This window comes from Natrix helvetica (genome assembly GCF_964273705.1).
Source record: "Natrix helvetica genome assembly, chromosome: 2".
NCBI classification, from domain to species: domain Eukaryota; kingdom Metazoa; phylum Chordata; class Lepidosauria; order Squamata; family Natricidae; genus Natrix; species Natrix helvetica.
In genome coordinates, this window is record NC_138552.1 from 211,568,273 (window position 1) to 211,580,859 (window position 12,587).

Consider the following 12,587-nt stretch of genomic DNA (forward strand, 5'->3'; position numbering starts at 1 on the left):
TATTAGACCTCTCGGCGGCTTTTGATACCATCGACCATGGTATCCTGTTGCACCGACTGGAGGGGTTGGGGATCCGGGGCACCGTCTTGCGGTGGTTCGGCTCCTACCTCTCCGGCAGGACGCAACGTGTGTTGGCAGGAGAGCAGAGGTCGACCCTAAGCCCCCTCATCTGTGGGGTGCCACAGGGGTCGGTCCTCTCGCCACTCCTGTTCAACACATACATGAAGCCGCTGGGTGAGATCATCCGTGGTTTTGGGGTGGGATACCACCTGTACGCTGATGATACTCAGCTGTACATTTCCACCCCGAACCACCCCAACGAGGCCGTCGAAGTGATGTCCCGGTGTGTGGAAGCCGTACGGGTCTGGATGGATGACAACCGACTCAGGCTCAACCCTTCCAAGACGGAGTGGCTGTGGGTTCCGGCTCCCCGGTTCAACCAGATAATTCCATCTCTGGCCATTGGGGGCATTCAACTCGCCCCCGTGGAGCGGGCGCGCAATTTGGGCGTCCTCCTGGATGCCAAGCTGTCCATGGATGAACATGTGACAGCCGTGGCCAGGGGGGCGTTCCATCAGGTTCGCCTGGTGCGCCAATTGCGCCCCCTATTGGACCGGGACGCTCTACGCACAGTCACCCATGCGCTGGTGACGTCTCGCCTGGACTACTGTAACGCTCTCTACATGGGGCTTCCCTTGAAATGCACTCGGAGACTACAGTTGGTCCAGAATGCGGCCGCGCGGGTGATTATGGGGAGCACCAGGTACTCCCATGTGACACCACACCTGCGCGAGCTGCACTGGCTTCCTGTGGTCTATCGAGTGCGTTTCAAGGTTTTGATTACGATCTTTAAAGCGCTCCATGGCTCAGGACCTAGTTACCTGCGGGACCGTATTCTGCCCCATACATCCCTACGACCTATTCGCTCGCACAGAGAGGGACTTCTCCAGGTGCCGTCCACTAGACAATGCCATGGGGCGGCGCCTAGGAGCAGAGCCTTCTCTGTGGCGGGCCCAGCCCTGTGGAATGACCTCCCCCCGGATATTAGGACCACTACAGACCTCCGCTCCTTCCGTGTTAAGCTCAAGACCCACCTTTTTCAAATATCTGGCCTGGCCCAACCATAACTTCGTTACGCTCCTGAGGGGTTTTTTAATTTAGCAATTTTATTTAGGGGATTTTAAACTGTGTTTTAACTGTGTTTTTAGCTGTGTTTATTGTCTTTCACTTACAAGTCTACTCTCCTCCATGCACAAATGTAATTGTCCTTGTTTTTTCGTATGTATGTGTGTCCTATGTGTATTTTATCCTTTTGATTGTACGCCGCCCCGAGTCCTTCGGGAGAGGGTTGCGGCTAATCAAATAAAATTTGATTTGATTTGATTTGATACTTCTCCATAACTTCAGGTATAGTCCACATATATAGTCATGCCAAATGTATCTAGAGAGTTTCAGGTTAAAAAAGCTGTAATAGATTTCAGAGGTCAATTTTTGTGTTTGCCAGAAGAAACAATTTCTTTACAGTATATTTAATTGGACTCAAACAGGAGCAGGTAGGATATGTAAATAGTCTGTCCAAGGCTTTGTGTGATTAGGCTATGTTCTTGATTACTTGTTCTGTTAGAGAATCTTATCTCGATTAGCAAGATTTTCTGCTAATATCTCAATCCCCACGATCTGGTTAACCCAGGGATTTGGGTAAGTTACTTTCCTTTACTCCTCAGAATCAGCAGGAGAAAGTGATATAGTATGACCTAGACCACATAACAGTTTAATAAATCTTAATCACTACCATAATCTCATTAAGTGGATTTCTACCATCCATTCTTTAAAAGGATTATGTTGGTGTTAAGTAAAGACATGATTTTTCTTTTGTGCTCCTGAGTCAGTGTTGATTCCTGGCAATCACTTGAATTAATCCTTGTAGTTTCCTTGGTAAGTTTTTTTTAGGTGATTTGCCATTGCCTCCTTTCTAGCACTGAGAGAGAATAATTGACCCAAGGCAGAAGTAGAATTCATAGTCTCCTGGTTTCTAGCCTGATGCATTAACCACTAGAGCAGGGATGGCGAACCTATGGCACGCGTGCCACAAGTGGCACGCTGAGCCATTTGTCAGGAAACACGAGGCGCTGCCCTGTCAGCTGGCCAGCACGCATGCGTGCGCTGGCCAGCTGAGTTCACCTTTTTAAAAGCTATTTTTCACCTTCCCCAGGCTCCAGAGGCTTTACAGGAGCCTGGGGAGGGCGAAAAGAGCCTCCCCCCCTGGAGGCTTCAGGGACTGTCCGGAGGTTTCCCTGAAGCCTTCGGAGCGCTTAAAACGACCCTCCGAGCAAACTGGAAGTCACTTCCGGAGGGGCGGGGGAGGCTATTTTCGCCCTCCCCAGGCTCCTATAAAGCCTCTGGAGCCTGGGGAGGGCGAAAAAAGCACGTAAAAATGGGGGGGGGGGTGTTGCGCGTTGTGTGCGCATGCACACTGGGGGGTCGCGTGTTGCATTGGTGCGGCATGCCCGCACACGACCCCCTTGCGCTCCCCCCACTTGTGGTGCGCGAGCCAAAAAAGGTTCACCATCGCTGCACTATAAATAAGAAATAACTCAAAACTCTATGTTTGTGTGAAAGAAAGCCAACAGGGCAAGAAGGAATGCTTTATAATAAAATTATGTATAAATACCGTGTTTCCCCCAAAATAAGACAGGGTTTTAAATTTTTTTCTTTAATTCAGTCAAGTAAAAGTACAACAGGTGACTGCATCTGAATCCCGTAGGTTTGTTTGTTTTTTGTATGAGGTGGATGACATTCTGAAAAGAGCTTTGAATTTGAAGCTGGATAGAAATGACTAGCACATTTTCTGACTTAGGTTACAGAGTATAATCTTAGTTCCTGCATGAAGATATTCCAGGATCAGCCTACTAAATGGATGGGTTATTCCTAAAAACTAGTTCAACAGTATATCAACTGAATTGGGTTTTTAAGAAGTAGCGGTAGAGCTGTTCAGCTTGATACTTTTGGTCTGCATGAAATGCTACTCTACTTGTGATAGTCTGAACCTTTCCCTATGTTGGGATAATGAAATAGTATGTTAAAGTGGGACACTTTTGTCCCAAACTAGTTAAAGACAGATCTGCCCTAGCTGCCCACAGGTTTCCATTCCTCATTACATAATTGCCATTCTGTATGGGAGTTTATAAACTCATTACATAATTGCCATTACAAGCTTTCCTGATTAACAGATAATTAAGTTACTAAATAGGATATCACTTTGTACGGAAATGCTCTGGTCTATGAGATGCGGTTTTGCTAATTTTTTAAATATCCATATTGAAATTTAATTTTTAAAATGAAATTATTTCCCTTATATTAATACCATACCTAGACTATCTAAAATTTCTGTAAATGTCCTGTCAAATCTAATAAGAGGAGTATGCTCCGGATCCCATATATATTAGAGACTACTATCTTATGGGACCCAGGAACTCTGCCTTTTCTTGTTGTCTTCTGCAGTATCATACCATACCACCTGAAATTTAGTTGACCCTGAACTGTGTTGGCTTTTCAGAAAACTGTTAAGACCTGGCTGTTTTCCCAACATGGGATTGGGAATTTACTTGAGCGTAGGTAGGTTGGTTGCTGGTTTCCTTGGTTGCTGCAACACATTGTTTGTTCTTGTCTTCAGTTTTTATTTTACTAGTGGTACGGTTCTTATCAGCCCAGAGTCATGTTTGTGACATGGACAGCTGGTCCCCCCAACATTTCATACCATTATCTGCATCCTGGGAGTGTCAGAGAAGCTGTGCTGCAGCTGCTGAATGCTGGCTCCATTGAAGCCATTGTATTTAGAATGTGAAGGAAAAAACCCCTGGAAAACCTGGGTCCATACTATCATCACCACTGCAAGCTCATCTTTCAATTTGAAATAACTGCTGAAACTAGAAAGTAGAAAGCAAGCAGGAATTGGCATGTTAATACCTGTGAGCAGCTTATAGCAGAAGCAATGTGAGCAGCATCATTAATTGTGGAAACTTTTATTTTGCCGAATGTATCCTTTCAGTCTAGTCTGTAGAGCTGATAGATCCGTGATGGTGATCCTATGGCACTTGTGCCATAGGTGGCACGCAGAGCCCTTTCTGTGGGCACGTGCGCCATTGCCAGCTGCTCTTCTTCTTTTATGGCTCGCATGCTGGTTTTTGTGGGCGCCAGAGCACCGGACAACGGCTGAAAACGCCCCCAAAATAGGCTATTTTTGGGGCCATTTCCTGGCCTTTTTCGGGCTGTTTTCAGCCGTTTTTGGAAAATGCCCCCCAAAACAGCCTGAAAATGGCCAAAAAACAGGCATGTGCCCACCGGCCAGCTGGTCTTTGGGTTTCCGGTGCTCTGGCATGCGCACATGCACACATGTTCTGGTTTGTGCACTCAGTGGCAAAAAGGTTTGCCAACATTGTGATAGATAATAGGCGCAGAAAAGGAATGAGTTGCTTTACTACTGAGACGTAGTACAAGCCCTCTATCCATCACAGCCCATGTTGGATGGAATTTATTCTAAAGCATTCCAAAAGTTTATCTGATAAGCATGAGGGATTTCTTGTCAAGGCTGTAATCACAGTAATTGTGCACATTTACTCTATTCTGAGATTTGGCATTTATTCCTATATTGGCAAATTTTTCTGTATATAATGCTGGCTACCTCTCTAAGTATGCCAAAAGATGTGTAAACGTTGGTGCTTGTCTGTCAAAGAGACAGCTGCTGAAATAATATTGGAGAAATGTCTATTTTGTTAAACGTGTTTTGCCTCTCTCAATGACTTAAAAATTACTGAATTAAGGGAATAATTTCCTCATGATTTTCTGCAAAGCTTTTGGGGATCTTGTCAGACAAATAGTACTTGATGTTGATGTAATCTCACATTGCGTTAGGTTTCTCATCTGAAATTAGAAGTAAAAACCTTATAGAGACAATTTGTTGATAAGTATGTTTACTGCAAGAACAAAGGATGCAACTAAGAATTATTCTAGCAATAGCTAAATATAAAATACCATCATATTTATAGCACAAACGATATCATGTTCTTGTGCCTCTTTTTCCTACCTGCATAGGTGCAGTTATCTGGAGGTGTTATAATTTTGAACCGAAGAAATAATTGGCAGATATTTTTTTATTGTAACAGACTACATGGATGGGGGACAACAGACTCAAACTCAACCCCTCCAAGACTGAGTGGCTGTGGGTACCGGCGCCTCGGTTCAGCCAGCTGACCCCATCGCTGGCCATAGGGGGCGAACAGCTGTCCCCTGTGGAGCGGGCGCGCAATTTGGGCGTCCTCCTCGATGCCCGGCTGTCAATGGAGGACCATGTGGCAGCCGTGGCAAGGGGGGCGTTCCACCAGGTTCGCCTGGTGCGCCAATTGCGCCCCCTACTGGACCGGAGTGCCCTGCGCACGGTCACTCATGCGCTGGTGACGTCTCGCCTGGACTACTGCAATGCTCTCTACATGGGGCTTCCCTTGGGACGCATCCGGAGACTGCAGCTAGTTCAGAACGCAGCCGCGCGGGTTATTATGGGAAGTACTCGTTACTCCCACGTAACACCTCTCCTGCGCGAGCTGCACTGGCTACCTGTGGCCTTTCGGGTGCGTTTCAAGGTATTGATTACCATCTTTAAAGCGCTCCATGGCATAGGACCTAGGTATCTGCAGGATCGCATCCTACCACACACGTCCCTGCGACCTATCCGCTCACACAGGGAGGGGCTCCTCCTGGTGCCGTCTGCTAGGCAATGCCAGCGGGCGACACCTAGGAGTAGATCCTTCTCTGTGATGGGCCCAACCCTCTGGAATGACCTCCCCCCAGACATTCGAACTACCACCGACCTCCGTTCCTTCCGGCAAAAGTTAAAGACTCACCTATTTCAATCAGCTGGCCTGGCACTTTCTTAGTTTTACCTCCCGGGGATTTATTCATTTTAATTGGGTTTGGGGTCTTAATAAGCTTTTAATGTACTATATTTATTATTCTATATACAGTCTTGCAACCTCCTCCACCTACGTATTTAATTATTTAACTGTTTTATGTATATATTTTATAATGCATTTTAGTGACTGTACACCGCCCCGAGTCCCTTTCGGGAGAGGGGGCGGTCTATAAATACGAATAATAAATAAAATAAATAAATACATTGATCTAAAGCTATTTACTTGTAACTTTGTCAGAATACGACCTTAAACCAGCCCCCTCTATTTCCTTATTTGCTCCATCCCTTATTTAAGGAAAACCATCTTTCTCCTTTCCCTTTTCCTTGGATATGCAACAATTGAAGGATATTGTTGCTCTTCCACTGTCCAGGGGAACTTTTGTCATAATTTCTATCCTTATCGAAACAGTAAAGACCTGAATTTCAGGTTTTCACATTTTGCATTTCACTGAAATAATAAAAATAGATGGTTGAATAAATGTATGTCTTGACATACATACATATGTGGGGTGGGTGGCATATAGATTTAATTTCTTAATTAAACATACATGTACTTAAGCTGCATTGAACTACAGATCTCCACTTATAAGCACAATGGGGCCCAGAATTTTGGTCATTGGGCAAGATACCACATGACTTTTTTGCTCAATAACAGCAATCCTGGCTTCCAGCTTGGTTGTTAAATGACTGCATGGGTTGTTAAGCAGAGGGCCTGGAACTTCAATCATGTCTGGGAGGCCTAGGGCATCTCCCTGACCCCCTAAGGGGAATGATCCCCAAACCAGTGGCAGTCAGTAGCATCTTTGCCAGATTTGAGGTTTGCTCCTTCAGGGTGCCGAGGGATTTCTCTGGAAAGGCTTAGAACACTGGAAGGAAAAATACTAGCAAAGGCCTTCATTCTGAGTCTTTCAGAATGATGATTTTTGGAGGGAGAAATACTAGTATCCTTTTGGGATAGTATATTAATATATATGTAGGTTTATGGCAGTGATGGCTAACCTTTTCCGGACCGAGTGCCTAAAGCACGCATCTGAACCCCCAAAATGCAATGCGCGTGCAGGCCCCACGCATGAGTCCCCCCATGTATGCACACACTACCCCCTGCATACGTCCCACCCCCGCCCATGCACACGCGAAACCCCTGTATGCACCCTGCCCCCGTGCCCTGCCCCCTGCGCATGCGTGACAGAGATCCAAACACCAGCTGGACAGTGGGAGGCGCACATGTATGCACGGCAAAGCTGAGCTGGGGCAACAGCTTGCGTGCCCCCAAAGAGGTGCTGCGTGCTACAGGTTTACCATCATGGGTTTATGGGTTGGTAGGATGGGGATTTAAAATTACAGTTCTTGAATGCTCAGATGATTTTCCTTAAATAAATTATGTACCATCCATGACACTCTGTCCCTAATCTGGTCTTTAGGTCTTCCAACAGTGCACCCTTCATAATAGTCCATTAATCTTGCTACTGGCTTTCTCGTCTTCTTTTTCTTTCCACCTTTCCCAGCATTAGAGCCTTTTCTAGAGAACTAAGTCTTCACATAATTAATACATCCAAAGTAGGATAATTTGAGCCAGACCATTTGTGCCTTGAGTGGATTGATTTGTTTAATCATACATTTGTTGGTTTCCTTGGCTGCTTATGCCATTCACAAGAATCTTTTCCAAAACCAACGTTCAAAAGGCTCTATGCTCTTTCTGTCTTCTTTCCCTCAAAAAAGAAGGTGAAAATCTGGATGCGTCTTATACACTGAATTTTTGAGTGCAAAACCTTTTTTTTTAAATTTGCCTCTTCAAAATCTTGGTGCCTTTTATACTCCAGTGCATCTTATACTTCGAAAAATATGGTACTTCAATATTTGAGATGGATAGTAATATCACACTTCTTTATTTCTGAATTTAAAGAGGGGGATAGTCTACCGTAGGTGAATTTAACCTAAGGATAAGCTAAATTGAAACTCAATCACAATGACTTCAAGTGGACCTGCATAAGATTGTACTGTAATTCTTTGACACTTTCTTGGCAAGTGTCCTTGGCCTGTGTCTATGTGGGTTTCAGATGTTTCTTTGGACTGTGATAAGCTGTTAGTCACATTGCTTTGCCACACTGCTTAGAACATCTGTATATTTAACTGTGTAAGGTTTTGTACCCCTCATCATTTGTTTGATTGATGTCCATTATCCAGATTCATGGCAAATGTTGCATTTCTACTACAATTTTGCATCTTTTCTTAATAGCTAATAGTTCATATTATTGAAAATCACCTTTTGAGATTAATGTACAGTATATGCTCTTTTTATTTTAGGGGAATCCTCACAGATAAGAAGGTCTAATTTACTCTTGGAATTCAGCACTAAAGAAATTTGTTCTAAGGGAAGTCAACATACCTGGCAAAGTAGCATCAATTTCTATTGTGGGAAGACTTTGGTTAGTATGTTACTGCTGACAATTTTATTTCTAAATGGGCAATAATTATTTTTAATTATTAAATGTTGATAAGATGTCCCAGTCCTGACAGAAGAATTATGTTTGTCCTAGAAAGTATTTGCATGTTTATGCAGTACACATTGCTTATCTGTTTTCCCAAATGATTCTATTTAAAAAAGGTATTGAATTAATGTACCAACATTACCAAAGAGAAATATCAAATTGTTCAGATTACATAAAACTAGTGCTTCTTAAAAATTGATTAAAAAATCTGCCAGTCAACCTATGTGCTTGGTATCAGGTAAAATAAGCATACTTTATTTTAGGCATTTCATTATATATCTGTTTTCATTCAAGTTTATTTTCCTGAACGTCTTAAAATCATTTATTTATTAAATTTGCATGCCACCCATCTGCCTGATAAAGGGACTCTGGGTGGCTTACAAAACAGTATAGTGCTATTAAAGATAAGATGTTAGGTCTTGGCATTTGATTTTATACTGTCTAGGTTCTGAAATGTTAATCAGTTGATCAGTTTATCTGGGTAAAAGTAGTTTCTTGCTTGGAAATGTAAACTCTACCAACCAGTAAAATTTATTTTAAACATTATTATTATATAGGTTTTAATTGTAATTACAAATACAAATTGATCAGTATGGTGCATCGCTTTTTTTAAACCAGGGTTCCCCAGAATTTGTGACTTCATTTGAGTGTGTTCATTATTTTGAATGGAGAACATTCCTTGCATGCAAGAAGGACTTATTCACATCAACTGACGAGGTAACACAAGTTCTGTTTGAACATAAACTAAAAAAATCATCATATGCATGTTGATTGAGAAGTCAGTCCATTACATTCACTGGGCCTAATAGGTTAACTAAGCAATGTATCCTCAGTTTATTATTTTCTTATCAATTCAGGGCTCCAAAAATTATCCTCTCATATTGTTTACAACAAGTGATATTAAATACCATTTATTGTTAGATTTGTGGTAATGTCATGAAATTTTTAAAATAATAGTAAAGCATTATCTGTTTTCAGTTTGAACAATCTATCAGTTTTTGGATCTAGCTATAAAGATGTGATATTCAACACCAGGCATTAAGTTTAAGGCCTCCCTTCTGCACTAGAGATTAAGTAACGTGGTATGAGTTTCATTGAGGTGAGGCATTGGTTAGTTACTCTAGGTCAGTGCTTCTCAATTATTTTCTGTCATGCCCCCCCTAGGAAGAAGAAAACATTTCGCGCCCCCCCCCCGCGCGACTGTAAATAGTATCATTTGTCTATAAAATTGTTATAAGTACACCTCTGAATAACATAACACACCGGTCTTTCCTCGTCTCCCACCGTAGTCACATGCTTTCTTTCCTCTTTCCCTCTTACTTGTCTATCCTTCCTTCCACCCTCCCTTCCTCCTTCCCTTCCTTCCTGCCTCCCTTCCAGTTCCCTCCTTCCTCTTTCCCCCTGCCTGCCTGCCTTCTTTCCCTCCTGCTTATCTATGCTTCCTTCCTTCCTTGCACCTCCCTCCCTTCTGCCTGCCTGCCTTCTTTCCTCTTTCCCTATCCTCCTATCCTTCCTTTCTCCCTCCCTCCTTCCCTGCCTCCCTTCCAGTTCCATTCTTCCCTCCTTCCTGCCTGCTTGCCTTCTTTCCTCTTTCCCTCCGGCGTGTCTGCTTTTCTTTCCTTCCTTCCACCTCCCTTCTGCCCTCCTGCTTTCTTTCCTCTTTCCCTCTTGCTTGTCTATCCTTACCTCCCTCCTTCCCTTCTTCCCTCCCTCCCTGCCAGCAGCTCCTCCAGCATCCCAGCTGGAAGCAGCAGCACAACAGTCGCCGTTACCAGGGGCGAAGGGGTGGCGGTGGCAAGATCGGGCGACCGCCGCCCCTTTGTCCCTTCCCCAACAGCGGCTGTTGCGCTTTCGCTTCCAGACGGAATGCTGGCGGTGGAGCTGCTGGCGGGGAGGCGAGCTACGCGGTGGCGAAGACGGGCGGTCCCATGCTTCCCTCCCTCCCATCCCCGCCCAAGCAGGCTTCTTGCACAGCTCCAGCCCGCGGCTCCAATGAAAATCCACAGTCCGAAGTGCTGCCACTTCCAGGCGGGATATATTATGCCTCGCCCACGCCTTCGCCGCCGTTGCACCCAGATGGAAAGGGAGCCTTCGCGCCCCCCTTTACGGAGCCTCGTGCCCCCCCAGGGGGGCGCGCCCCACTATTTGAGAACCGCTGCTCTAGGTGCAGTTTTGCTTTTGGGTATTAGAGTATGATTCAGTAGAGCTAAATTCAAGCAACTAAGTTAGACTTCATTTTTGTGAAATCCCAATGAAATCAAAACAGAGGTGAAGATAATTTGTTATTCTCTTCTTGTGCTGCTAATATTTGTATTGTTTGTTAAATATTCTTCAGTATGTGAAAGAAATTGATATTTTGTATACTCTGAGAACTCATTTTTATTTTTTGAATATGGTTTTGTCTCAGTAGGCTTTGTATTGAATTGTGTACATTCTTTCATATACTTATGTCCCCATTTCATCCTTGCTTTTGTTTGCTTAGTCTTCTAGAACAGAGTTCCCCCCACTCTCTGTCTTTGCAAACTGGGGGGGGGGAGGGATGGTTTTACATCAGTGTTGGGCAAGTAAGCACGTACACTTGAGAGCGGTGGGCATATGTGTCGGCCCCTCGGGCAAATGGAGCACATGCACTTGCCCACTGCTTGTGGAAGTGGGGACGCACATGCACACACTCTCCTGCCACTTTTGTGGCCTGGTTTTGAAAGGCTCAAGGCCCAGTAGTGGGCTGCAGCCTAGGTGTTGGGGACCCCTGTCCTAGAAAACTGCCGGGCAAACAGGCAATCAATTACATGGTAGGAGTAAAATAACAACAGCTCAGATATGAATATAGCACCTGCTTTTTAACACTTGACCATTTATCAAACAATAGTTACAGAAAATTATGGATTCTGATGGTCCTTCCAGAATGCTAGAGGTTTGATTAGGCTGTTCAGTATAAACTTACTAAATACTCTGGTTTTGATTTGCTCAACATGTGAGTAATAAATTGTAGCTTTTTTGAGATTTAACTTTTTATTAATTTATCGAAGTATAAAATACAAAGAAAAAATAGTATAATAGTAGGTTTGAATGAGTGCACACTCTCATCAGTGCCACAAGAGGGAAGCATAATATTTTTATTGGTTCTGCATGTTAAAAAATAGAACCAGATTAAAGTACTTCTGTTTGAAACATAGAATCACAGATAGAATGCCAATAATGACCCTATATTGTGTATGAACTTACTTGCAAGATACAGTACTTACGTTTTAAATTTCTAGGTACCTTGCTACATATTTGATGAAAACCTGAAGAAACATGATTTAAATCCATTGATTAAGACGTCTGGTGGATACTTGATAGAAGACTCAGAGGACGATTCACAGTTATACATCAACATCTGTAGAAACATAGGTATGAAACCCAACTAAAAAGTAATGGGTAGTTTTCTCTAATTTCCATAAGGCAAGACATTTTCTATATCTAAAATTTTACCATGCTTCCCTTTAGGATTAAAGACATAAAATATTAATGCTTTTATTTGAGCGACACTGATTCCTCAGTGTTTCCCAGTTCTCCATTTCATTTAATACCTCTATTTTATTCAACATTCAGATACTTATTTATCATTAATATTTATGAGACCTTCCAATTTGTAAAATATATACTCTAAATTTCCTCCTGTATCTATGGTTTTTCCCACTTTTCTGACATTTTCCCCATAATTTTTGTCTAGATATTAGATAATATTTATGCCTATTTATCTTGGATATTTTGGTTATTGAATAATCTATAGTTCAATATATCTCATTGGTGCTGCTACCTTGTTCCATTTTAGTTATCAATAATAGTGAGATATTCCTTAAATATGTGGAAAAGCAATGTGAGCTCAAGATTTTCTCAAACTGTTATTTGTAGGATTATTAGACTGCCTTATGGAAAGCAGTTCTTGGGCAATAGTTTAAATATAATACAATTTTGGGAGGAAAATTATATTTTTGCTTATATAAAATATTTTAGAACATATATTAATAGGTATACAGTTGGTTTATAGCTTCCTTTGAAAATGCCATTTCTATGACTAATATATAACTTTGGTGCATGAAGTTATCCTTAAAGCTGTGAAAACCATTTTGAGGCACTAAAAATGAGTG

General features: G+C 42.8%; 1 protein-coding gene across 1 annotated transcript in view; it reads left to right on the forward strand.

Annotated features, from left to right (window-relative positions):
• IGF2R (insulin like growth factor 2 receptor) overlaps window positions 1-12,587 on the forward strand; it is an 88,908-nt gene that overhangs the window by 12,859 nt on the left and 63,462 nt on the right. The window contains exons 3-5 of the mRNA XM_081941815.1: window positions 8,270-8,391; window positions 9,073-9,171; window positions 11,715-11,847. Of these exons, the coding sequence (XP_081797941.1) occupies window positions 8,270-8,391; window positions 9,073-9,171; window positions 11,715-11,847 (354 nt within the window). The remainder of the gene's footprint in view (window positions 1-8,269; window positions 8,392-9,072; window positions 9,172-11,714; window positions 11,848-12,587) is intronic.